The sequence below is a fragment of the Colobus angolensis genome, unplaced genomic scaffold (genome assembly GCF_000951035.1).
Source record: "Colobus angolensis palliatus isolate OR3802 unplaced genomic scaffold, Cang.pa_1.0 Scaffold692, whole genome shotgun sequence".
Classification (NCBI taxonomy): Eukaryota; Metazoa; Chordata; class Mammalia; order Primates; family Cercopithecidae; genus Colobus; species Colobus angolensis.
Window position 1 is genome coordinate 137,209 of NW_012120621.1, and position 26,367 is coordinate 163,575.

The 26,367-nt window shown below is 46.4% G+C and overlaps 2 protein-coding genes across 2 annotated transcripts in view; one reads left to right on the top strand and one right to left on the bottom strand.

Annotated features, from left to right (window-relative positions):
• The window catches only part of TXNDC11 (thioredoxin domain containing 11), a 59,463-nt gene extending 37,303 nt beyond the window's left edge, over positions 1-22,160 (top strand). Inside the window, exons 5-11 of the mRNA XM_011926553.1 lie at positions 739-851; positions 3,288-3,488; positions 9,438-10,230; positions 12,770-12,912; positions 13,249-13,358; positions 17,046-17,126; positions 21,402-22,160. Coding sequence (XP_011781943.1) covers positions 739-851; positions 3,288-3,488; positions 9,438-10,230; positions 12,770-12,912; positions 13,249-13,358; positions 17,046-17,126; positions 21,402-22,044 — 2,084 coding nt within the window. The 3' untranslated portion in view covers positions 22,045-22,160. The remainder of the gene's footprint in view (positions 1-738; positions 852-3,287; positions 3,489-9,437; positions 10,231-12,769; positions 12,913-13,248; positions 13,359-17,045; positions 17,127-21,401) is intronic.
• SNN (stannin) lies at positions 22,083-25,263 on the bottom strand. Its single transcript, XM_011926551.1, has one exon. It carries the CDS (start codon positions 25,179-25,181, stop codon positions 24,915-24,917), a length of 267 nt encoding a protein of 88 aa, XP_011781941.1. The 5' UTR covers positions 25,182-25,263; the 3' UTR covers positions 22,083-24,914.
• Positions 25,264-26,367: the final 1,104 nt, after the last annotated feature.

Here is a 26,367-nt window from a genome sequence, read left to right on the forward strand (position 1 = left end):
TCTCTACTAAAAATACAAAAATTAGCTGAGTGTGGTGGTGCACACCTGTAATTGCAGCTACTCAGGAGGCTGAGGCAGGAGAATTGCTTGAGCCCACGAGACAGTGGTTGTAGCAAGCCGAGATCGCACCACTGCACTCCAACCTGGGCCACAGAGCAAGACTCCATCTCAAAAAGAAAAGGGGACATTGGACCAAAGGAAATCTAAATAAATGAATGAGATTATGCAAATGTTAATAAGTGCTATCAAAAATAGGGTAACGGTAAAGAGAGTACCTAAGTGGGTCGGGAGCCCAGTTTCCCTTTTGTAAACTCTGTCCTCTGTGTATTAGGTGTTAGGTGGGGTGGTCAGGGAAGGCTTCTCAGAGAAAGTAGGAGCTGAGATGAGTAATAAGAAGGAACCAGCCACAAGAAGTGTCCAGACAGAGAACATAGTGTGCCTCAGCCTGTGATCAAGGGGGACAGGTCAGACCATCGTAAGTAGACACAGGGGACTCCTCAACACAAGTGATTGTCAGAGGCGCTAGAGACATCCTCTCAGGACCAGGCTTGACATCTGAGAGGCCGAGGTCGGTTTCAAGGGGAGAAGTTCCTCAACTCGTCTTCCTTCCCTCTCTAGGCTAGGTTACCAGAAGGAGCTTTGCTCCTGGGGTTTGTGCTTCAAGACTTGATCGTTGGGTTTTGTGGTTGTTTTAAGGCACAGGCCTTTTCTTTAATAAAGGAAAATTTTCTGTTTCAGATTACCTAGGAACAGTACGATTTGGGGTTATCACAAATAAACATCTTGCGAAACTGGTATCCTTAGTACACTCTGGAAGTGTGTATTTACATAGACATTTCAACACATCACTTGTAAGTATTTTGAAATCACGTTTATATTAGTGCAGTGGTTCTTAACCTTGTTTAGGTCACGGACTCCTTTGAGAATTGGATAAAATCTATGGACAGTCTCTAGAAAAGCGTGCATGATTTTATATATGAATGGAGAGTTCTTCCAGCCCCACCCTAGAGCGCAGGCCCCAGATTAAGAACCCATGCATTAGAGGGCTCTTGAAATTAATGTGCCGAAATTCTTTATTTGTATTCTTAGATTTTGATACAGACTTGAAAGTTTTTCTTCCTGGATAAAATTACAGAGTTACTCTCTTGAAGAACTGTTACTCTAAGCCTGTGTTTTCAGAAGCTAGGCTTCCACTGAGTGATGTTCTCTATTTATCTGTTTCTTTTATGATGAGTAGTAATGTGACGTGCTTTTCTCCTTAGCTGATGTAATGGGTTTTTTAAGTTCTTGTCAAGTCACAGTGAGAAGTTGATGGCTTCTCATCCCAGAGAGCCTCGGTTTTCCATTGTCGCCTTTGTTCCCCAATTTCATTTGCTTTCTGTGGAGCAGCCTGAACTCAGCTGCTTCTGAGCATTGACCTGTGTCCTGCTCAGTCCTGTGCTTCTACTCTATTGCTGCTTCCTCAGTCACATCACTGAGCTGACTTTCCTGAAGTGTTCTCTCTCTCTCGCATCATTGTCAGTAACTTAAGGTCATGTACAGATCAATTTCCCTGCACCCAGTGTACCCAGCCTTTAAAACCTGTGCCCCCCTTGGCACAATGTCTGAGTCATGTGCCTTCGGAGGGACTATTGGGCCCACTCCAGGGGTGCCCCCTTGCTTGCCAGTCGCCCTGGCTTCTGCATATCTTCGTAGCCCAGATGTTGTGCTTTACTTCTTGCAGTTTATATTCCAAAAGTCAAATGTATTTTTGTGTTTTCCAAATAGAAATGTTTGAGTGTAGTTTGAGTATGGTTTTTCAAACTCCCACCGTTCCACCTTGACAATCACTGCTGTAGTTGTTTCTCTGCTGCCCACCTACGCTCCTTGTGCCTCTGCCTAAGCTGCTTTGACATCATCTCCTTTTGCTATCTGTCATTTTCCTACATCCTTCATTTTTAGCATGTTACACAGCCTCCATATTTTATTTATAGTAAAGGGTACTGAGAAAGAAATTAAAAGTAGATGGGGAATAAAAGGGAGGACTATGAGATGGAAAAACATATCAGGTTTACTGCTTCGATTTGGTAGTGTTTAAGGTTGGTTGGTTTGTGTAGCAGTAGAATTCCTTTTATCGAATGCAAGAATACTGGGATACCATTATTTTTAAAAACACAAGCAGTGGTTATCTTCGTTATGAGTCAATTTAAATCTTCGTTTTGAGGAGTTTTAAATATCTCTTTTTTTTTTTTTTTTTTTGAGACGGAGTCTTGCTCTGTCGCCCAGGCTGGAGTGCAGTGGCTGGATCTCCGCTCACTGCAAGCTCCACCTCCCAGGTTTATGCCATTCTCCTGCCTCAGCCTCCCGAGTAGCTGGGACTACAGGCGCCCACCACCTTGCCTGGCTAGTTTTTTGTATTTTTTAGTAGAGACGGGATTTCACCGGGTTAGCCAGGATGGTCTCGATCTCCTGACCTCGTGATCCACCCGTCTCGGCCTCCCAAAGTGCTGGGATTACAGGCTTGAGCCACCGCGCCCGGCCAAATATCTCATTTTGTAAAACCCTCTGAAGCACCCCTTTGGTAGTTCTGTTTGAAGCCAGTGATTTATATTGTTAGAATTTCAAAAATAATTTTATGTTCACATACATTGGTTGTTTATAGCAAAACAAAGTAAAAAATCTAAGTGTCTCTTTCGTTTATTTGTGCACATAAAATATGATCGGTGGCCTTGTGCAAGTTTAGGTCATTTTTGATTGATGAAGACATGTGTTGAGTTCCTGCTCTGTGCCTGGTGTTGGTCTAGTCCCAAAGGATACAAGTGAACAGAACAGACAGGCTGTGCCGCACAGAGGCGCCATTCTGCCCTTGGGGGGCAGCATTTGAAGGACCAAGGTCAAAATCGAAGTGAACCTTGACTCCATAATTTCTATTCCCTTAAATATGTCTTGGTCCTTTTATAAATACCCAGTGACGTTTAATACCTGTCCTTGGACAGGGTGGTAGAGGTTGTTACTGCCACCAGCTGGCAGGGAGAATTATTTGTTGATAGGTGGGTCTGTCTCAAGGCAGAAAGATGAATCACACGATTATGGAAGTCACCTCCTGCAACCACTGTTGTTTTTTCAACCACTCGTGAGGAAATGCTGTCTCTGGAGAAGCAGGTGTTGGCTGCACAGCGGGGCCAGGCCCCGCTCCGAGCCTGGGTTTTCTCACCTGCAGTGGTGGGGTTGGGACAGCACTGATGTGCCTTGAGCTTGCCCTACCTCACTGAGCTCTCCTTTTTCCTCTGTGCCTTTGTCCTTCACAGGTCTTCCCTAGGGAGGTCCTGAACTACACAGCTGAGAACATCTGTAAATGGGCCTTAGAAAACCAGGAGACGCTCTTTCGGTGGCTGCAGCCACACGGAGGCAAGAGTCTCTTGCTGAATAACGAGCTGAAGAAAGGACCAGCGCTGTTTCTGTTCATACCTTTTAATCCCCTGGCCGAAAGTCATCCTTTAATAGACGAGGTAAGAGCTGTGATGCGAAAATCACCTCGTGAGGAGTCGGGAAGCCTCATCTACCTGGCCCGTCTCATCCCGCACTCAGTCGTTTACTCTGGCAGCTATGGCTCTGAGCATTGCTCTTTGCCCCTCCATATGGGTAGGAGAGAGCCCGTGTCTAGGACAGGGATTGCCGCAGCCTCTCTGGCCATGTTTATTGACAGCTATTAGCGTCTGAAGTGAGTGGGAAGAGGCAGGGAAGCCACACTGTGCCCCTCTATAGAAGGACCAAATGCCCTCTTCTGATGTGACTGCTGTTAAGCTTCCTGTTTGGGAGGTGAAACAGGGAGTGGTAGGAACACAGGTCAAGCTTAGTGAGGCCTAGGAGATGCCATTGTCTTGGGGGTTTGGCCAGACTGCCAGCCCTGGCCATCCTCAGGACAGCAGAGGAGAGCAAGCAGCAGCAGTGATGTTGGGACACCTTGTTTCTCTGAACCTTCCTTGTCGTGCAGAAGCCAGAGTAGTTTTCAGAGGCAGCGCCATTGGAGCCTGCTGTTCCTGCCTGTCTTTGGCTTCATCTGGTGCGCCTTCTCTGGGCGTAAGTTTATTTTCTACACGGAGCATTTGGAGGCACTTAGAGACAGCAGGCATAGTACGCAGAGCAAGCCTGGGGTGGCAAAATTGCATTTACTGAGGGTTTTATTTTTTCTCTCCCTCAAGGATCCCTTAATTGGCCAAAACCAATTTCAGACAGCCAGCGTACCACTGGCCAGCTAAGCAGATGCTGCCTGTCCCTGAGGTTCTCAGTGCTGGCCTGGCCCCCTGCCTGGAGGGACAGGGAGGCAGGACTTCTCGCCCAGCTGGATCCCTCCCTTTGCTGTGCTGGAGTCTTTTTGTTCAAGTTAGGATTCCCCCGGGGAGTATTCTGAATGAATGCTGCTCTTTGGCTTAGAGGAAGAAAGAAGAAAGAAATGAAATAGCTTTGTTTCTTCCCCTCTAATTAGGGAGGACTCAAAGTAATAAAACTATTTCTTTAGAAAATTTTCACTACATGGATCTTTTGTGAACTGAGACACCATTTCAAATGACTAGGGCTTTACTGTATCTAATATTAATAGCCTTAAAGCTCATTGTAGGAAAGGAAGGTTTTGATGTGGCTGTGGTTGTGGATTTGGAGAGTTCTCTCCTGTCTGGTTTGGGTGTGTAGTGGTCCTGGCAGGGTTGTCTACCCAGAGGGTTGTGGTTGGATTTAGGCACCTGGTGGGAAGACTCTTTCTAGCCTGTTGTTTCTGAATGAGTGTCCCCTCCAGCAGTCCACAAATCCTCTACCTACCAACAGGCCTCCTTTTTATCATGGTTTTGCCTGTGACTCCTTTCTTTGAGGCTTCCATTGTCTCTGTGAGGTAAGTGCATTCCCTTAACCTCAGCACGTGGGTGAGATGACCGAACACCAGGCAGCATCTCACCATATTATGAACTGCTAGACAAGCAAAGTGCCTGTCCAGCACATTTCCCTTTTTGTTTCAGGTCAGTTTGGCAAATGTTTACTGAGCACTGCGCTGGGAAGCTCCAGGGGAGAAAGGATGGATGCAACACCATCTTGTCCTGTGGTCTTAGAGGCTTGTCCAGTACAGGGAGTGAAAGCCTGCCTATTATTCAAAGTAGAGGATGATCAGGCCCAGGGTCAGGAGGAACCGAAGGAGGGAGGGTGCCATCTCAGAAAGCGGGGTCCTGGACAGGGGAGGGGTTAGCAGAGGCTTTGGATGGGTGAAATATTCTGGACAGACTCGTAGGGGCAGCCAGGATCTTCATGGGTTGAGAAAAACTTATGGGAAGGAAGACCCTGAGCAGCAGCATGAGGGACGGGAGTTGCCGCAGGTTTGGGTGTTAGGAAGGAGGCTTGAGTTTGTGGTCTGCAGAAGGGCTAATTGGGGAGAGATCTTGAAAAAGCCTTTGGAGGAGAGAGCCTTGCAGACTTCTCTGAGGATTTCAAGATTAATCATAGTCATCCAAGTCTTTGTCTTCTCTTTTTTTTTTTTTTTGAGTTAGGGTCCGCCTTTGTTGCCCAGGTTGGAGTACAGTGGCACGATCTCAGCTCACTGCCTCCTGAGCTCAAGTGATCCTCCCACCTCAGCCTCCCAAGTAGCTGGGACTACAGGTGCACGCCTCTACACCTGGCTAATTTTTGTATTTTTTTCTAGAGATGGAGTTTCGCCATGTTACCGAGTCAGTTTTCAAAAGCCCTGGGCTCAAGCGATCGGCCTTCCTTGGCCTCCTAAAGTGTTGGGATTACAGGCATGAGCCACTGCCCTCGGCCCATACAAGTCTTACTGACAGTGAAGAGATGCAGCCAGAGCTGTGCGTTATCATTATGAAAGCTTTTCTGGCAGCAGGGTTCCAGAAAACTGCGAAGCAGTAAGAACCTGAACTTGGGTGGTAGAGGTGGAGGATGGAAAGTAGGGTCTATGATCCAGGAAATTGTGACACAGTGACTAGAGATGAAGAAGCCTTTGGGCATTCAGGTAAGGTGGGAAGGATGAACGCTGTACTTACGCAAGATGAGCTGTCAATTCATGAGCTTGCTGACCGTGAAAGAGTTAGGTGGCTTTATTTTTCCATTACCACCTTAGGCCTTATATTGGGCAGAAAGTTGAGGATGCTTGCATTGTTGAGAAGAGAGAGGTCATCTTAGAGGGAGTGGAATAAAGTTGCGGGCATACTAAGCACCGACATTCTGGACAATTTTGCTGTGGTGCATGTAGGATGCCAGTCAGGAGTGACCATATGGTGGCTGCACCAAGCCCATACTGGGTAGCTGCTTCTACACACATGCATACCTGCATGCATACCCAGACACATGCCTTTGTGTACACACACACGCAAAAGCACAGATCCTAACACCGGTGTAAGGTCACTGACACCCCGGTGTCTCTAGAGAGTTCTAGAGAAGTTTTAAGATGTTGCAGTGTGTATTACACAACTCGTTAATCAAAGGAAATGCTTACCTCAGCCAGCAAAGAGTCTTCGTGACTTGTTTTCTATTTTAAAAGCATTTATTTGAGGCATTCACATCATCTGAATCTTGTAAGCAAAGGCGCGGTTATCATGTTCAGACTCACAGATTTCCCTGATTAAAGAAAATAGAAGGAACCATCTACTCTGTGAACAGTTAAAGTATTTGCCAAGATTTCCTTAATTATTCACATGAAATTAAATGACATCAAGTGATACACATAATGTGACATAATTTGAGTTGTGTTTTCAAAACTGCCTGTTATGTAAAAAGGAATAGAAACCTAAATACCCCTTCATAGGAGAAAAATGATAATGCCTAACTCTTTAAGAGCATTGCTGGCCAGGCACGGTGGTTCACGCCTGTAATCCCAGCACTTTGGAAGGCTGAGGCGGGCAGATCACATCACCTGATACCAGGAGTTCAAGACCAGCCTGGCCAGCAGAGTGAACCCTCGTCTCTACTGAAAATACAAAAATTAGCCGGTGTGCGCCTGTATTCTCAGCTATTTGGGAGGCTGAGGCAGGAGACTCGCTTGAACCTGGGATGCAGAGGTTGCAGTGAGTCAAGATTGCGCCACTGCCTTCTAGCCTGTGCAACAGGAGCAAAACTCCGTCTCAAAAAAAGCATTGCTGGTCGGGTGTGGTGGCTCATGCTTATAATCCCAGCAGGATTACAAGCCCTGGGAGGCCAAGGCAGGTGGATCACCTGAGATGAGGAGTTCAAGACCAGCCTGGCCAACATGGTGAAATCCCGTCTCTCCTAAAAATACAAAAAAATTAGCCAGGCAAAATAAAAATAGAAAGAATTAACTGGGCGTGGCGATGCATGCCTGTAATCCCAGCTACTTGGGAGGCTAAGGCAGGAGAATTGCTTGAACCCGGAAGGCGGAGGTTGCAGTGAGCTGAGATCATGCCATTGCAGTCCGGCTTGGGCAACAAGAGTGAAACTCCATCTCAAAAAAAGAAAAAAAAAGCATTGCTGTAGACTGAATACTTTCTTCAATTAAAAATATTATTTACGTGGCTGCTTTGTTTATGAGATACTGAAGATAAAAGAAATGAAGAAAGACTTTTCAAGGAATTTTTTTCTCTATAATATAGTTAGTGATCTCCTACTTGGACTTCTGTACAAGATTACAGTAAATCTTGAAGTCTTTTAGAGGTTTTTGGGGGAGCGGGTGGGAGTAGTTGTCTATTACTGCATCTTTGAATAGAAAGCAGTACCAGGATGGGGCCAGAGGGCATCTGGGCTCTTCATGGATTATATAGGCTTGACCATGTTAGTACTGCATACTGTCAGAGCCTCATCCAAAAACCACTGAGATGTTTTTGTGCAGGGGAAATAAAATTTCAAGCACTGGCCTATCATCTAAAGTGACTTCTTTTCTTTACCCAGTAGTTTTCTGGTGGGTTATAAAGTGACTTTTTATATGCCAAGAACTATTGAAACAATTTATTCTTCTGTACAAATATGTATGTTTTGAATTAACTATAAATATTACATGTTATAAAACATTTTTATTTTTATAAAACTTGTTTTTTTAATTGGAAATTACACTCATTAAATTGTTTTACACACACACACAGAACGAAACAAAATCCTGAGTGACAGCACCCTGTAACTAACTGTGGTGAGGTTTGATTCAAGTTGACGCACTCTTCTGTTTTAGAGAATAAATGCCTTTGGATTATAACTTACTTGTCTTTCTCAGAAAACCAGAATGGGAGGTGGGTAATGAAATATTCTTTTTGGAAATGGAAGAATCTTAGAATAAAATGTAAATCCAAATTGCCAATACTGGCCTGACGGTAAAGTGACAAATCTTACCAAGAAAGGGGATTGTGTGCATTACTCTGAGCTGCCACTTATTCATCAGGGGTTTACTGAGCATTTGTTATGTGCCTGGCCCTGTACTGGGCCCCGGGGATGGCAGGATAAATCCGATGTGGCTTCTGCCCGTGAGGTTCCATAAGCTTGTGGGAGAAGAGGTCTGTCTCAGCAGAAGCTTGTGAGACTATAGAAGGGGCCTCATGGACATTGGAGGTGCAGAAACTAGCTCTTCCTGGAGTGAGAGTAGGGCTAGCGTCCCTGAAGTAGCTGCCCTGGTGCTGGGCCTTAGGAACAGATGGAGGAGACGGTGTCCCCAGCCAGGCCTCCGTAACAGCGTGGCATTGCAGGAGGGCCTGGTCTGTTCTGAAGAGGGTAGGGTGAGACTGGAAAGCCGAACGGGCCAGATTGTATGGAGGTTTTATCTTATGGGCAGCGTATCATTTGGCCCAGGAGTGCCATGCCTGGGGTTGTATTTTTAAAAATACAGTAACCATCTCCCCCTGCACTCTCATCTACCCCGCTGCGGATTCTTGGTGATATGTTCCAAGACCCCCAGTGAATGCCTGAAACCACAGATGGTACTGAACCCTGTATATACTACACACAAATTTCACTTTTCTTCAGAATTTCATGGGTGGAAGATTCGTTCTTACCGAAGATCTTAGCAACCTTACCTTTTGTTTTTTTTTTCTTATTGAGACTTTTGCTATTTCACTTAAAGGAAGCATTTTTGGCTTCTCTTTGGCATATCTGAATTGCCAACATCACTACCCTTGCACTTTGGGGCCCTTGTAATAAAGGGTTACTTGAAGACAAGCACTGTGATACTCAGACAGTTGGTCTGATAACTGAGTTGACTACTAAGTAACAGGCTGGTAGCATCCACATCACTGACACGCTAGACAAAGGGATGGCTCGCAATTTTTGTAATGACAAAAATTTCATCACACTACTCACAGCGACGTGTAGTTTAAAACTTACGACTTGTTTATTTCTGGAATTTTCCATTTAATATTTTTGAACCAGAGTTGACCATGATAACTGAAATTGCAGAAAGTGAAACGTGGCTAAGGGGGTGCTAGCCCCTCAGTCATCCCCAGGCGCCTCACCAACTCTGCCCTGTATTTCAGATCACCGAAGTGGCCTTGGAGTACAACAACTGTCATGGGGACCAGGTGGTGGAGCGTCTCCTTCAGCACCTGCGGCGGGTGGACGCTCCAGTGCTGGAGTCCCTGGCCCTGGAAGCCCCGTCACAGCTGCCAGACACGCCGCTGATCACAGCATCCCCCTGCTGCAACACTGTGGTGCTGCCCCAGTGGCACTCCTTCTCCAGGACCCACAACATCTGTGAACTCTGTGTCAACCAGACTGCCGGGGGTGTGAAGCCGAGCTCGGTCAGCATGCCACAGTGCAGCTTTTTTGAAATGGCAGCAGCTCTGGATTCTTTCTACCTCAAGGAGCAGACCTTTTATCACGTGGCATCAGACAGCATAGAATGCAGCAATTTTTTAACTTCCTATAGCCCCTTCAGCTACTACACTGCATGTTGCAGGACCATAAGCAGGGGTGTGGCAGGCTTCATCGATTCTGAACAAGGTGTCTTTGAAGCCCCTACCGTTGCATTTTCTTCCCTTGAGAAGAAATGTGAGGTTGATGCCCCAAGCTCCGTTCCTCACATTGAGGAGAACAGGTATCTCTTTCCAGGAGTGGACATGACTAGCACAAACTTCACAGGCCTGAGCTGCAGAACCAACAAGACTCTCAACATCTACCTTTTGGATTCAAATTTGTTTTGGTTATACGCAGAGAGACTGGGTGCTCCGAGCTCCACTCAGGTGAAAGAATTTGCGGCAATTGTTGACGTGAAAGAAGAGTCTCACTACATCTTGGATCCAAAGCAAGCGCTGATGAAGCTCACCCTAGGTACTGTAGGCAGTTTATTTCCCCAAGCATTGTACATTTTGCTTGACTTCATATGGGTACATTCTATTGATGGCTCTCATTACATTTAGTTGTGGGGTAATGTCAGCTTCATAGCTCATTTTAAGTCTTTAGACCACCATCAGTCGTAATTTTCAAAGAAGCTAATTTTGTCTGTTAAATGGAGCAGAAACTTCCTCACTCTAAATTTTGAATAAGTTTGTCATTTAGCCCATGGTGGGGGTAAGAGTCCCACTTTCTAAATTGGCAATTTCTGTCACATGTCTAAGGTGGAACCAGCTGCAGGCAGTGGGGACTTGGGGAGTAGAACCAGCAGGGAGGTGGAGAGCCATTCCCGTAGGATGTCCTAGGGGCTGATGAAAGGGAGCCTTGACAGCAGCTTTGTTCTAAAGGAGCTTAAAGAGAAGCAGTGAAGAAGGAAATAGAGCTGTCTTGCCTCCCTTTTTGTCTCACAGGCTTAAATGTCTAAGGATCAAGGCCACGAGACCTAATTTGTTCTGCTGTTTCATAATGTACTGAGTAATATTGTTGGGACCTGGGGTACCTAGATTGTAACAGGTATAAAATACAAATAAATAAATAAGTGTCAGTTGCAAACCAGCAAACCTCACTTTTTGAGGAGTAAGACTCCATGATGAGAAAGCATCCAGGGCTTGCCCCCGGGGCTTGGCAGCAACATTGGGCTGACCCACACTGGCCTGTTCCCCAGGGCTTTGCTGACGCCCCTGACTACACACAATGAAGTGAGAATTCAAAAGCCACGTTAGTTCAGCCTCATTGGAAACGTGAGGGAGGGTCAGTGTATGCCGAATGGAGAAAGGAGGAATTTGGTAGGGAAGGATGCCTTTCATTTCAAGTTTTACAAAGTATGAAATCAACAGTAGACTCAGAGCTTCTACATATGAGTCCTTTTAGCCATCCTCTTGCAAATCCTGATGAAGCTTGTTTCTTACGTTAGACACATTTGTGAAAAGGCTTTATGTAAGTACTGATTTTTCTATTTCAGTTGCTTATTATAAATCCAAGAGTTCTTCAGTGTTTAAAAGAACCTCGTGACCAGTCACTTTTTGAAGGGGATAATCTGTTGATATTACAGATTACTCCCAGTTCATGTTTTCTAAAGTCATTTTGATGTGTTGAGCTTTCTTAAAATGAAACAAGCATTTTTTTAAAAATGGGAAACAGACTCCAGAGAAATGGGGTCAGTGCTCCCACAAGCGTGTATTTTTGAGGTAGTCTATATTAGATTTTCCTGAATTCCATTCAGTAATGCTCAAGTGTTTAATGACCTCATAATGTGTTCACTTTGAATTTAAGGGTAATTGAAAAAAGCCTTCTGTAGATTTCTTTCCATCTTCTGTATCTTCTCTGAAATGTTTAGCGTAGCTGTTCTTTGTCCTGTAGTTGGTGACAGAATTTTTAGGGAGCTTGTAAAAAACACCTACTGTGTGTCATTGTTGGTTTAGAGAGTTAATTCATAAGTCAGCTGCCTCTAGGGCAGTTTCAGAATTGAGGCTTTATTCAGATTAGGAAATAATTCTTGGTTTCATGTTTCAAAAACATAGCCAGCTAAGTGTTATTCAGATGCTGATCATGAATTCTCTTTCGTATTCACATGACATTCTTCACTTCCTCCTCCATTCTGCACACTGCATTGCCCGTTGCACCTCAAAATGGAGGGAGTTAGAAGAAAGAAAAAGAACTGAAACTTTAGCTAAGTGCAATAGTGTAAGCCTGTAGTCCCAGCTACTCTGGAGGCCGAAGTAGGAGGATCACTTGAGCCCAGGAGTTCAAGGCTACAGTGAGCTGTGATTGCAGCACTGCACTCCAGCCTGGGCAACACAGTGAGACCCTGTCTGTTAAAAAAAAAAAGGAAAGAAGTGAATTTCAAATTACTGTTGTTTCAGATGAAGCAAAGGACTCTGAAGATGGCAGAATTTGTGGTAAAACTGTTGGTTCAAGCCAGGTTTTTTTATTATTATGGGTTTTATGTATTTTTCCACTACATATAATTTTTTCTTAACCTTTAAAAAAAGAAACTTAACCTTAATAAAGGAAACAAAAAACTGTAGCTCCTTGTCCTCAGACTAATGAGCATTTAAACACATTCCACATTACTGTAGCTTGTGCAATTGCTACGTTTGTAGTTAAGCCTAAAGGTCTTAGTATTATGGGGTGAAATTTCTTGAAAAGATTGTGGCTTCTTGACAGTTTATACAGTCTCACTTGGTGTCTATTTGTGGACCAGTCCTTTTAAAAAGAGAATGGTCTATGAATGTTATAGAGCATCTAACACTGCATATTGTTTTGATATCTGCATTACTGTCTGCTGAGTTTATACTACCAGAGCTAAACCTGATGCCACCCAGGCAGCTTTGTTTGGGGTTTTGCTGATAGGTGAAATGTTAAAAATGTGAGCCTGTGAAGTCATTCGAGTTTTTAAAATGTGGTGTTTAAAAGTAGGCCAGCTATTCTCCTTGTATCTAGAGAAGAGTTGATCTCATTTTCTCTTTATTTTTAGAGTCTTTTATTCAAAACTTCAGCGTTCTCTATAGTCCCTTGAAAAGGCATCTCATTGGAAGTGACTCTGCCCAGTTCCCATCTCAGCATTTAATCACTGAAGTGACAACTGATACCTTTTGGGAAGTAGTCCTTCAGAAACAGGTATGGAGTCATGAGAGGCAAAAGTTAAGCCATCTATCCCTCTTAAAATAATTTCCAAACTGCAGTTGTTGGGGTGAGCAGCTGTTTTTGATGTACAGAAGAGGAACCACGTGATGGTCCAATTGTGGACCGTGAATGAATTACATGTGGTTTTTAAATTTCAAAAAAGTGCTTCAGAAAGCACAGAACTGGAAAGAGCTAAACATGAAAATCTTCACTGTAATATTTGCATAGGTACCATTTATCGAGTGCTTGCTGGATTCTAAGCAATACGGAAAGAAATGAAGAAGAGCCCATTTCCCGGTGCAAGTAACAGCTGTCTTCCCCTTCCCACAGGATGTTCTCCTGCTCTATTACGCTCCGTGGTGTGGCTTCTGTCCATCCCTCAATCACGTCTTCATCCAGCTAGCTCGGAACCTGCCCATGGACACATTCACTGTGGCAAGGTAAGCAGGACTTTTCTGCAGTGCTTTAGGCTGTATGCCCATTTTCACTCTTCTTTCAGCTTAGCCATATGGTGTGCGAGGGTCTGCCCATTTTCCATTAACCTTTGGTAGGACTTGGCTGGATTTAATTGTCAGGTTGAAGCCATGAGCAAAGCCTCTTTGAAACTGGACTTTTCCTCATGAATTCAGAGTGTTCCTTCCATGATGTTGATGTTTAGCCCTGACTAGATTCGTAGGTGGCTGAGTGCAGTTCTGTGGGGAGAGCACGGACCTGGTTGCCAGGATGGCCCCTTGGAATTCCATGGGACAGTTGCCCCAGGCAATGCCAGTGGGTCCTGGGATCCCAAGCAGATCTCTCCACTAGCCCTGGTTTACCTCATTTGTGAAATTAAAAGGAAAGGTCGGTAGATATCCATATTCTAATATTGTGATTCCATGGGTACTGTATGTGGGCTTTTGAAAAAGTAAAATTTTTAAAAATATTTTTTGGAAAAAGAAGGCTCAAATACAGAGTTTTTAGATGGGCCAGTAAGCAGTTTTGGGTGGGGAAAACTGTTCAGATTTAACCCCCCACCTCCCCCAAAACCCTACAGATAGATAAGAGTTAAATATGAAAAATCAAAACAAAAAATAGGATTTGCTGGTTCCTCTGAGAGATGGAAACTTTCGAAAGTGGAAGCAGTTGGAAAAGTAAAGAAAGAAAAATGGTCAGATTCCACTAGAAATACGTGCAGTGAAAGAAAACAGGGAAAGCAGACGAAAAGGGGGACCATTAAAAAATTTCACAGTGTCTCTGTGTCACCTGTTACATGCACTGTGAGTAACAATCAGAGCCAGATCTGAGGAGTTACTATGCTGGGAGAGTTTTCAATATACATATTACCTGAGTGAGTCCTCGCGACGCTTAGTGAAGGCACTCTGGTTAAAAAAAGAAAGTGCTGTTTGTATTGAGGAGGAAACTGAGGCTTGGAAAGATTAGACAAGTTGCCCAGAGCTTCAACCTGCAAATGAGGGGCCAGGATTGAATCAGGCATTCATACTCCAGCCTCTCCCGAAATTAAAATGGTTTAGGAAACCATGGAAGCTGAGACAGATTCCATTGTGAACAAAGGTTTTTCTTTTAAGAGGAGAGAGTAAATAAACAAGTGGGGAAATTATAACCTAATAAATGTAAATTAAAACAGTAACAAAGTGTCATTTAACATTAAAGTAATCAGTGATTTTAAGTGACAGAATGTTGTGTTGATAAAATAAAATGGAAACTGCAGTCAAATGTATCTAATGGAATGAGTACATTGCCATAACTCTTTTGGAAAGCATTTGGCAACATTTGCAAGAAATCAACAAAAACAGTTAACACATTTTTGACCCAGTTGATTTTACTTTGGAGAAGTAATGGAATAGGAATTCCAAAGAAGCATGAGCTCATTATAGCATTGTTTATATCCACCAGGAGATGAATGTTTAAGTAGATTATGGCTGGGCATTTAATGGAGTTTTTATCCTTTAACAATGCTTTTCATACACACAATTAATGGAAAAGAACAGAGTATGCAATATATGATAACTGCTTTTAAAAATATGTAAGCATATAGGCCAGGCATGGTGGCTCATGCCTCTAATCCCAGCACGTTGGGAGGCCGAGGTGGGTGGATCACATGAGGTCAAGAGTTCGAGACCAGCCTGGCCAACATAGTGAAACCCTGTCTCTACTAAAAATACAAAAATTAGCCAGGTGTGGCAGCACGTGCCTGTAGTCCCAGCTACTCAGGAGGCTGAGGCAGGAGAATCACTTGAATCCACCAGGCGGAGGCTGCAGTGAGCCAAGATCACACCACTGCATTCCAGCCTGGGCGACAGAGCAAGACTCTGTCTCAGAAAAAATTTAAAAAAGTAAGCATATAGACCAAGCCTGCATAAGAAAGGAGGGCCTGATTAGCCCAGTTGAATTCTGAGTGGATTTTTACAATGTTTTGATTTTATAGTTTGTGCTTTCTTCAAAGTAAAAATCAGGTGAGAAAAAGCATTTAATTATGGAATATAGTGTTCTATACCACTTGTTTAGAAACACTAATGTTTTAGGTAGGCTGACACAGGTGAGACAGGAGTGCTGTTTTGTTAGTAAACTTTTGGTAAATGGTTTTCATTTGATTATGCCTTTTGTTGTTTTTTTGAGATAGGGTCTCACTCTGTTGCCTAGGCCGCAGTGCAGTGGTGCAATCACGGCTCACTGCAGCGCCAACCTCCCAGGCTCAGGTGATTCTCCCACCTTCCCAAGTAGCTGAACTGCAGGCATGTGCCAGGATACCCGGCCAATGTTTTGTAGAGACAGGGTTTCGCCATGTTGCCCAGGCTGGTGTCCAACTCCTGGGCTCAAACAATCCACCCACCTCGGCCCCCCAAAGTGCTGGGTTTACAGGCGTGAGCCACTGTGCCCAGCCTGGTTGTGCCATTTTTGAAAAAGGAAATTTCATCGTTTTGGACAAATACATGGCACTTACCCCACCCTCACTCCCCCCAGTTATGCTTTCTAAAAACTTCTGTCAAAGTAATGATTGAAAACATGTTCATCTTTTGTGTGCACTGGTTAAGAATAGTAGCTGAGTAGCCCCTCTGCAAGGAGGATGCAGCCCCTTCCATCAAGGATGCTGTTGTGGCCCCCTGTCTGCTTGGCCTGAGTGTGGGCGCCCAGCTGTGTGCCCAGCTCTGTGCCAGCTGCCCGGGGCAGGCCTCTAGAGCAGTTGCAGTTAGCTCCCACAGTGATTGAGCACAGGCTGGGTGAGTTAGTACATATGTCACTTTCTGTGTTAGAAAATTAATGTCAAATCTGCTAAGAAAATAGGCTCTTTTTGGCCTCTATCCAGATTTACAACATAAAGAGGGTATAATTTTCCGTCTTGAGAGAGGCTTGATATATTTTGCTCAATTATTTCCTTTCTTTTCCCAGAGCTATTCAGGGATTAAAATACTTGACTAGATCCTGTCAGGTGAGGAGTGAACGACTCCCTAGATGTCAGTGTGGCATTTTCTGCAAGTTCATTTTTACTTTCAGGACATTGCATTGCCACTCAGTGGAAAGCGTCCGCATAGTGGAATGTTGCATGTCTTGGGAGTACCGGCGCCTAGCTCACACCTGGTAGTGTACTCATCGAGAAGGGGCTAGCCCAGTGTGGGGTGTAAAAAATGCACCAGGTTCGGGGGGAGGGGGGAGGGATTGCATTGGAAGTTATACCTGATGTAAATGACGAGTTGATGGGTGCTGACGAGTTGATGGGTGCAGCACACCAACATGGCACAAGTATACATATGTAACAAACCTGCACGTTATGCACATGTACCCTAGAACTTAAAGTATAATAATAATAAAAAAAATAAAAAATAAAAAAAAACACATAATTTTCTCCAGGATCACCCATGTTGCTGTGAATGACAGTATTTCATTCTTTTTTCTGACTGGAAAATATTCCATTGTATATAATACCATATTTTCTTTATCCATTTCTCTGTTGATAGACACTTAGGTTTTCAAATCTAATATTTTGTAAGAAAATAAAAAAATTCAGCTCTTGTCTCTCTATTAAAAAAAAAAAAAAATGCACCAGGTTCTTGAAGTTATCTGAAAAGGTTCTTTCCAGTTGGCGTTTCTTGGGCTGATCTTCTGCCATTTCTCTTCTTTTCCTTTGCCAGGATTGACGTGTCTCAGAATGACCTTCCTTGGGAATTTATGGTTGATCGTCTTCCTACTGTCTTGTTTTTTCCCTGCAACAGGTAATGCCGAATTTTTTTCACTAGCGGGCAGTTGGGATTCTTTTGTGGAGGTCTGAAATTGAAATGGGTTTAAGATGTAAATCATTCATTATGTTCAAAAGATGTTCCCTTAGGAACCAGGCGCGGTGGCTCACGCCTGCAATCCCAGCACTTTGGGAGGTTGAGGCAGGCAGATTGCTTGAGCTCAAAAAGTTGAGACCAGCCTGGCCAACATGGTGAAACCCGTCACTACAGCAAATACAAAAATTAGCCAGGCATGGTGACTTATGCTTGTAATCCCAGCTACTCTGAGGCTGAGGCACGAGAATCTCTTGAACCTGGGATGCAGAGGTTGCAGTGAGCCAAGATCACATCACTGCATTCCAGCCTGGGTGACAGAACGAGGCTCCGTCTCCAAAAAAAAAAAAGTGTCCTTAGGGGCATAGAGTAAAAGGGTTGTAGTGTCAGGATGTTATGTGTGGTATGGATCTTTTAAAGGTTATTCTTCTCACAACCTATCTCTTACCAAGCTTGAATGTGGCCGTGAGAATTCTTAGCTTTTCATGGCCTATGTGAACATATGGAGGACGCAGAGACTGACAGGAAAAGGCCCCATGTTTGTGTGGGGTAAAACAGCAGAGAATCTGTGGAGCTCTGCCTGCCCCAAGCCTTCCACATGCTTGTCTCTCAGTTGGCCTCCCAGCAGCTCCTCATCCTTCTCGTACGGAGGATAGGGTGGCTTTCTTACTCATGGCACATCCTTGCCTCGGATTCCAGGAGCCCTGCAAAGGGGCTTTCTCCCGTGCATGCAGACTGCTGTGAACGTCTGCCACGGGGTTGTCGCTTGATTTTTTCACACTTGCCTAATCAGTATTCCAGGCACAGTTCTTAACAGCAACTACCCCGAAAGCCCCGGCAAGCAGGACATTAACGAGGAGGAGCGGACTTCCAGTTAGTGAACGTAGATGCAGATGCTTTAGTGGAAAAAGAAATTAACTCTTGGTCCTTTAGAGCCTAATACACTGGATGTTTGCTCCCTTTTTATAGGTTCCCTTTGGTTTTTAGAAAGTTTAGTCCTTTTGGGGACCCACTCACATGGCTTTGACAATATCTTCTCCCCAGGGAATGTGTCTGTGGCATCATTTAGGGGGTTCCCTGGCTCGCATTTATGACGTTTGCTGTTTTAATTTCCTGCCTTCCTTTTGCAATTCAGCTTGTCATGTTTCTCTAGGAGAGTGTTTCCTTCGTATCTATTGAATCATTCCCTTGGTTTTTGCTTTGTATCTCAAAGAATTTTTGCTGGAATGAATACTTCTGTGGTAGTAGGGTCTTGTCATGCACTAAAAACAGAATGTGACTCACCCTTTCTACTGCCGACTGAGTTATGATGAGGCTTTTTCTTTCTAAGAAGTGTTTAAATTACCACATAGTCCAGGAATCATGGATATTAACCCTAACAGTTTCATCTGTGTGGGACAGGAGATGAGCATGTAGTTTAATGACATATAATTTTTGAATTCCAAGCATAGTTTGAAAAAATATTAAAATCTTAGCACTTCATGCCTTTTAATGAAGAAGTTCTCAGCAGCTGGCAGAAATGCATCTGTGTCGAGAGACACAGGCAGAACAGGTGGCAGGGCGGGGCATCATCTGGAGACCTACGTCTGGGCTGAGTGACCTTCGTTCTTAGGCTGCCTGCTTTGGGAAACGTGAAGATGAGCGCATTTCTCCGGCCCCAGGCTGGGCACTTGCTGCAGCCCTCACCCTTGTCATTTCTAAATCTCGAACATAAGAGGGCGGTCCACTCTCTTTTAATGTAAGGAGGTTGGTAAACCAAGGCTTTATGGCTTTGGAATGGAATTTTTCTCATTTCCTAAAAAGAAATCTAGAAGTAAAGTATGCTCATCATGAGCTGGTCCCAAGCGAGTGTTTAGTTTAGCCAGAAGGTAGATGGGCAAACAGCGTGAGCTGACAGCTTGCAAAAGAGGAAATGAAGAAGGCTGTTTGATAACATGTAATAAGACCTTTTTCACTGTCCACCTGCTTATGCTATTTTTAGTGAAAAGAACATGAAATTGTATATTTACTGTGATAAAATAGAAACTTGTACATGTGCTGGGTGGAGATGTTCACAGAAGGGAAAGCGTTGAGGTGTTAACATTGATGACTTCAGAGGAGTGAGACTGCAAATGATTTGAAGGTGCTGCTTATATGTTTCTACATCCCTTGCAAATTGTCTACAAAGAGCATGTCTTGATTTATAAAAATCATGAGGGAAAAAAATGCAAGAGCCTGTCCTCGGGAGGAAGAGGAAGGGGTGGGGCCTTGAGGGAGACATAGCCTTCCTGTGCAGAGGCGTCTCAGAGCCACTTGCTCCACGAAGCAGGTGCTCTTCCAGCCAGCACTTGCATCAGACTGTGTGACATTTCAAAATATAGGTGCTCTGACCTGGTCCTGGGCCAGGCGATGAAAGTGAGATGGGTGCCCCTGTCCACCAAGAGACTCTGATGTGTCCCAGGGAAGAATCACACTTTTTTAGAGGTGTACCCTGCCCCTCCCTCAGGGTTAGAGGAGAGTTGCATAGACATGGGGACTTCTTCCCACCAAACTTTCACATGACTGCTTTCCTGGTGGTAGACTGTTGACATTCTGTGTCCCTGCTACTTTCCCAAAGTGTGGCAGCATTTTAGCATGCCCAGTAGGGACATTCGTGGAGAGTGCACCAAGACCTCTCAGTTAGCAGAGAGCATGCTCACAGATGTCACTGTCCTGTATATGCCTGGAGGTAGACATCCTGAGGGACCTTGGCAGCTTTTTCTGGGGAATAATTCACCTTTCCTCTGCCTTATAAGACCAGGCTTGTGCCGCAGAACATGGGGGGCAGGTCCAGCATCTGGTATTTTTCCATGGGCCCACTTGACAGGGCCACAGTGTGTTTTCACTTGTTATGGGGTTTTTTTTATTTTCTATTTTTGAGACAAGGTCTGACTCTGTTGCCCAGGCTGGAGTGCAGTGGTGCGATTACGGCTCACTGCAGCATTGAACTCCTGGGCTCAAGTGATCCCACCACCTCAGGCTCCCAAGTAGCTGGATCTACAGGCATGCGCCACCTTGCCCAGCTGATTTTTTTATTTTATTGTTTATACAATATATTGTCCAGGCTGGTCTCAAACTCCTGGCCTCAAGTGATCCTCCCGCCTCAGCCACCCAAAGCACTGGGATTACAGGCACACAGCACCACACCCAGCTTTGTCATTTGAATGGCTGGGATGCCCAACTTGAAGAAAGCTTGTATGTTAAGAAAACTAAGCTTTAAAGGAGGGGATGGTTGAATGCTTACCCCAAAATTATAAAACAATTTATGGCCAGGTGCAGTGGCCCTGGGCAGCCAGGCTCTGGAGTCCCTGCTGTTGACTTCCATTCTGTTAACACCTGAGGGAGACAAACCCGGCTGCTGCCGGCCCACCTCATACCTAAGTGCATAAAGCTGGTAGTTTTGATCGATTGCAGCAAGACTGTACAGGCACAGGTAAATAGATATGTGAGAGAAACATCATCAGACGATTAAATGGCAAGTTCTGAAGAGGAATTTTCTGGATCTCTAGATCAGGACCTGGAACAAAGCTGTATGGAAAACCCCTTCCTATGTCACCTTCCTTCCTTATTCTGTGCTCTCAGGGCCGGGCAGCCTGAATTCATAGTCCCTTGGGCTGTTTGCCAGGTATCAGGTTGCCAGGTATGAGCCAGATGTACCCGGGGAGTGGGGGTACAATCACCCCCAGTTGAGAACCCCTGCCTTAGATAATGTGTAATAAATGCTTGCTGAAGAAACAGACTATCTTTGAAGTTCTCTTCCTATTTCTCCGGGCACTGTCGGTGGGCACAAGAGGGACATAGGTGGGACAGTCCTGCCTCCCCTGGACGCTTTTCCTGACACAGCCGCTGGGCATCTCAGAGCACACAGAGGCCCCGTGCCCGCACACTCCTGGGGCCCTGCATCACTGGCTTTAGGCCTGGGCCTAGGAGCTCTTGTCTTTCTTGGAAGGTGTGGGTGAAGCTGAGCTCTGGCTTCAGGAACAGATAAGCCATCTTAATTGCAGAACGAGCATATGGGACAGCCTCAGCTTTGTAGAGAATTTCTTGCCCAGGCAACATTTTCCTCACTTTCAGTAAGTAAAATCCATAGAATGTCTTTTCTTGGTGAGAAGTAGATGGCCTGGCCTCAGGTACAGTCTGCTTTTGAACTAATTGTGTTGGTATGACTCCCATCTTTGCTTCCTTTCCCTTTCTCTCCAGAAAGGACCTAAGTGTGAAATACCCCGAAGACCTCCCCATCACCCTTCCAAACCTGTTGAGGTTCATTTTGCATCACTCAGACCCTGCTTCCAGTCCCCAGAACATGGCTAACTCTCCTACCAAGGAGTGTCTTCAGAGCGAGGCAGTCTTACAGCAGGGGCACATCTCTCACTTGGAGAGAGAGATCCAGAAACTGAGAGCAGAAATAAGCAGCCTCCAGCGAGCACAAGTGCAGGTGGAGTCCCAGCTCTCCAGCGCCCGCAGAGATGAGCACCGGCTGCGGCAGCAGCAGCGGGCCCTGGAGGAGCAGCACAGCCTGCTCCGCGCCCACAGTGAGCAGCTGCAGGCCCTCTACGAGCAGAAGACACGTGAGCTGCAGGAGCTGGCCCGCAAGCTACAGGAGCTGGCAGATGCCTCGGAAAACCTCCTCACCGAGAACACATGGCTCAAGATCCTGGTGGCGACCATGGAGAGGAAACTGGAAGGCAGGGATGGAGCTGAAAGCCTGGCGGCCCGGAGAGAGGTCCGCCCCAAGCAGCCGGAGCCCTCGGGCACCCCCCAGCTCCCTGGCAGTTCCCCTCCACCTGCCAACGTCAGTGCCACACTGGTGTCTGAAAGGAATAACGAGAACAGGACAGACTAACTTTTTAAATGACGTGAAGAAATCAGAGGTGAAAATTCTACATTGGGAATATATTTATGCAAATTTTATTGAAATTTATTGTAAATAAAGATTTTCTCAGTGGTCTAGAAAATCAACTTGAATGTCATTCAGCATTTATTGAAGAGAGATGACATCCCTTCCACTTATTGCACAAACTTGGTAGCTTTGAAACAAAAACAGTAGCACAGTCCGTTTGTAGATTTGTCCAAAAAATTAGTCCATATTTTAGTGGCTCAGTGTCAAGAGTTCCCTCCCTGTCCCCCCACTGTTGCTTCTGCAGTGATACGAAGGATGAACGCTTAATTTCTTCATTAGTCAGAAAACTTGAATACAACAGTTGGGCATTCAGAAATAATTCAAAGAGAGGTCATAACCTACTAAGCCATTTGAATGTGGCTCTGGTGTCTATGCTAAAAAAAAAAAGCTATTGAAAAATAAGAACAGTGAGAGCTATGATGTGGTTCACTAGTTGTACAGCCATTTTCATTTTCCTCCCGAAAATCCCCCCAGTGCCTCACTGAGCCCCTGACCTTCACCCAACACGGCTACCACGCTCAAATGGGCCTGATTCAAACTCCCAGGTACGTCCCTGCCACCAGAGAGTGGGATCAGAAAACCTCCAGAAGTGAAACTGATGAGAAAGTGACATTTAATCACTTCAAAACCGAAACTTCAGTGGCAAGGTCAAAACCACAGGTCAAGTCTGACAATCGAGCACTGGTCAGTTCCAGGGGTCAGGCTCGGAACCTGAAAATGCAGATCCTAGCTGCTCCTATGTTCCTCGGGTGTGGAGGAAGAAAAACAGCCTAGGTGTATGTGCTGGCTGCGGTGAGAGTCGAGGTAGAAAGCCTGGAAGTTCTGAAACGTGAGGGGATGGATCATACACCTAGCCTTTTTTCACTCACCAAAGCAAACCTTTTCCCCCATCTTCCAGTCGGCACCTTTGGAACTTCTGTTCTCCCTCCTAGACCTGGTTTCAGTGGCCCCCACCGCATGTCCTGCCCACCCAGCCTGCGGGGCTTCTGCTGACATCACGCCTGCTCCCCCACCACCTCTTCTGAACTTGGCCACACCACGAGTAGCCAGAGGTGTTGCCTCTCCTGCTTCCTAAGAGCTCTCAAGAGCCCAACTGAGGTGTTTCATTACTACCTTCTGCTCAGATGGCCCAGCCAGCCGTCCCTCTTCCCACCCCAAGCTCCTACTTAAATGTTTAAACCCCCAATTTAGGTGTATGCTGCTTAAACAAAGGCCTCCCTACTTCTCCCGCCCTCGGGGTTCCAGAACATGGATTCATTCAACACGTATTTTAGAAGAGGCTTAGGTGAGGCCAGAGGAGGTGCCTTTAGTCTGAGCAGGAGGCCAGGGCTCTGAGCTCAGGCATTAAGGGCCAGTGCTCTGTGGTTAAGCCCGGGCTGACCGTCCATCTATTACGGGGATGGCCGGCACGAGTCATGTTTGAATCATAAATGAAATTAGTATGTGCTTATGGTGGTGGGATTAAAAATCAAAGTGAGCTCACTCACTGAAGTGTACACAAGGGAGGCGTGGAAGACAGGCTGGGGAGATGCTAGCTCACCTGAGAGGCACCTATGGGACATACAAGTCCTGAACTTCAAGTTCACCTCTGCCCTGCCCCGGCTCCCTGCCGCAAGCACAGGCTGGCAGGAAGCAGTCTGGTGGCTCTTGTGGGAATGTGCACGCAAGAAATGTTCCCTGGGTCCTAAGTGCCTTCAGAGCTGGGTCAGGGGACTGGAGACCCGCTGAGGAAAGTGAAGTCAGGACCCCATAGGCGGGCAGTCATCGGAGAGGAAAGGAAGCCAAGTGATGTAAAAAGGTAAGAGGAAAAAAAGAAGAAAGACAGAACCTCAACAGTCCCCTCCCCTCCAGTGCAGAAAATAGGAAACACCAATACAAAACATACAACCTTTTCTCTTTGCTGGGCCAGCTGGGTTTCAGACCAAAAGTAGCCACCACAGGTTCTACGAGGACCACAGCAATTTCAGCGAAGCCTGCACTCGGGGTGGGGGGCTCGGCATGCTGAAGACCAAAGCGGCAAGAAACTGCTCTGCTACGAGGACGCTGGCAGCCTCTGGGACACGTGCTCTGACTCGCCCTTCACTAGCTCCCAGGCAGGTCCGGCAGCTTCCCTGCAGTAACTCCACTCAACAAAACTGCTATTTAACAAGTGAGTCTATCTGGAGAAAGAACAGAGGGGTGTGGGGGGGGTGGTTCTTCTTCAACCCATGACTAACCAAGCGGAGATCACCCAAGCACCCCAACTGGTCAGCCACAAGACCCCAAAATGGCATCTCATTTCCTTGATATACACACAGACGGACACACATGAGAGACCCTTGCCGAGTGCAGTGTGGGCCTTTACAAGCCTATGACCCTCCAGGGTCTTGACTCAGCTTGTCATTAGTACAGCCAGAATCAAACCAGTCCCGTGTGCGCTAGATGGTATTTTTAAAAATCAGCAAAAGGGCTCAAGCACGTGCTTCCAGGGGCCTATTTACAGTTCACAGGTTTGTTAGTTCACGCATTACAGTAGTAGCTCCATCAAAAACAGGCTCAGCTAGACATTCAAGTAACGAAAGCGCTACAGGGCCATGAGCCCCAGCAAGGTCAGGCCTGCCCAGTGCCTGCAATGGGCAGCCTCACCCGGAGGCCGAGGGGAAGCCCAGGACAGCCAGGTCCCCGGGCGTCAGTGCATGCGATGACGAAGCCCGCAGAGGCCATGCCAGCAAGTGTCAGCCCTTCCTCTCAGACAGCAGCGCGTCCGTGTGGTTTTGCCCCTCCCAGCGCCTCTCGGCCAGCTGCAAACAGGACCAGGAGCCTCGCATCCTGGCTCAGCCGTGGACTTCCGGGCCGTTGGGAGTCATCAGCTTGGCCTTTCTCTCCACGCACGGTCCCTTGGCCGAATACTGCACCAGCAGGAAGGGTTCCTTGGTCTCCCCATCCCCCACGATGCTCTCCTCGTCCTCTGACTGGCTGATGCGCTGCAGCCGCAGGTAGCACCAGCAGCCCAGGATCAAGGCCCCCAGGGCCGCGATGGCAATGAGGATGACGATGACTGTGACCACGCCCGTGGTGGGGCTGTGGTCCATAATAGACATGGTCAGTGCTGGGGGCTTCCTCGGATGGAAGCGCTTTGGGGGTGGCCACTCAGTGAGGCTGGAACTCAGGCTGGACACGGGAGTCCTGAAAGACAAAGCAGGTTGACGAGCTGCGGTTGGCATTAACATGTGGTCTATTTTTAATTGTTCTCAGACCTGCCCGTCCCACCCTCACCCTGCCAAAAAGCATGTTGGCCGGTGTTCGAAGGTGTCTGCTTGCCCGTCCTCACCCAGCTCCTGCTCATGACCTTTGAAACCTCAAGAGTGCTGCTGTACCAGGCAGGCGAGTCACCCTCGCTGGCTGCAGAACACTGACAGCGACAGCTGCAGCAAAGAATGCCAGAGGGCCAGGCACGGTTCAGGTTCTTCTGCTGAAGGTACGCCTTTGGGAAGCCCAGCCTCCAACTCAGTGTTCATGACCACTCAGGGACTGAGGGGGGGAGCCAGGGCCTCCTAATGGCCAGAGATGGGGGTTTGAAAGCAGAGAAATGGCCAGGCGCAGTGGCTCATGCCTGTAATTCCAGCATTTTAGGAGGCTGAGGCGGGCAGATCACTTGAGCCCAGGAGTTTGAGACCAGCCTGGCCAACATAGTGAAACCGCGTATCTATTAAAATACAAAAATTAGCTGGGCATGGTGGCACATGCCTGTAATCCCAGTTACTTGGGAGGCTGAGGCATGAGAATTGCTTGAAGCTGGGAGGCAGAGGTTGCAGTGAGCCGACATCGTGCCACTACACTCTAGCCCTCCAGCCTGGGCGACAAGAGCAAGAGTCTCTCCAAAAAAAGACAAAAAAGAAATGACATCAGTCCCTCTCCCAAACAGGCATCATATACGGAACAGGCAGGTCCTTTGGGGACACCTGTGAGAGGGTATAGTGGACAACAGCCTTTGTCACCAGACACTGCAGCTGGCCTGGGAAGACCCCTGGAACGCGGCACACCATCTGAGAAAGAAGCTGGGCAGCAGAGTCCCTTGTGTGGTTTGGACGGAGGCCAAGCAAGCAACAGGGTAGAGTGTCCTGGGAGATGAAGACAGGCACTTGGGAGAGTTTCGGGGAGGCAGGGAGGGTGGGACAGAGGCTCCCTCCCTGATGGTGCTTAGCATCTAGTATAGGAGCCAGACTGCAACTGGTTAGTACCCCAAATACCCGCCAGTCACGATGCAGGGTGCCATTGTCAGGAACA

Excerpts from the sequence above, each read along its gene's own strand:
- SNN (XM_011926551.1), bottom strand. The coding sequence starts at position 25,181 with ATGTCTATTATGGACCACAGCCCCACCACGGGCGTGGTCACAGTCATC.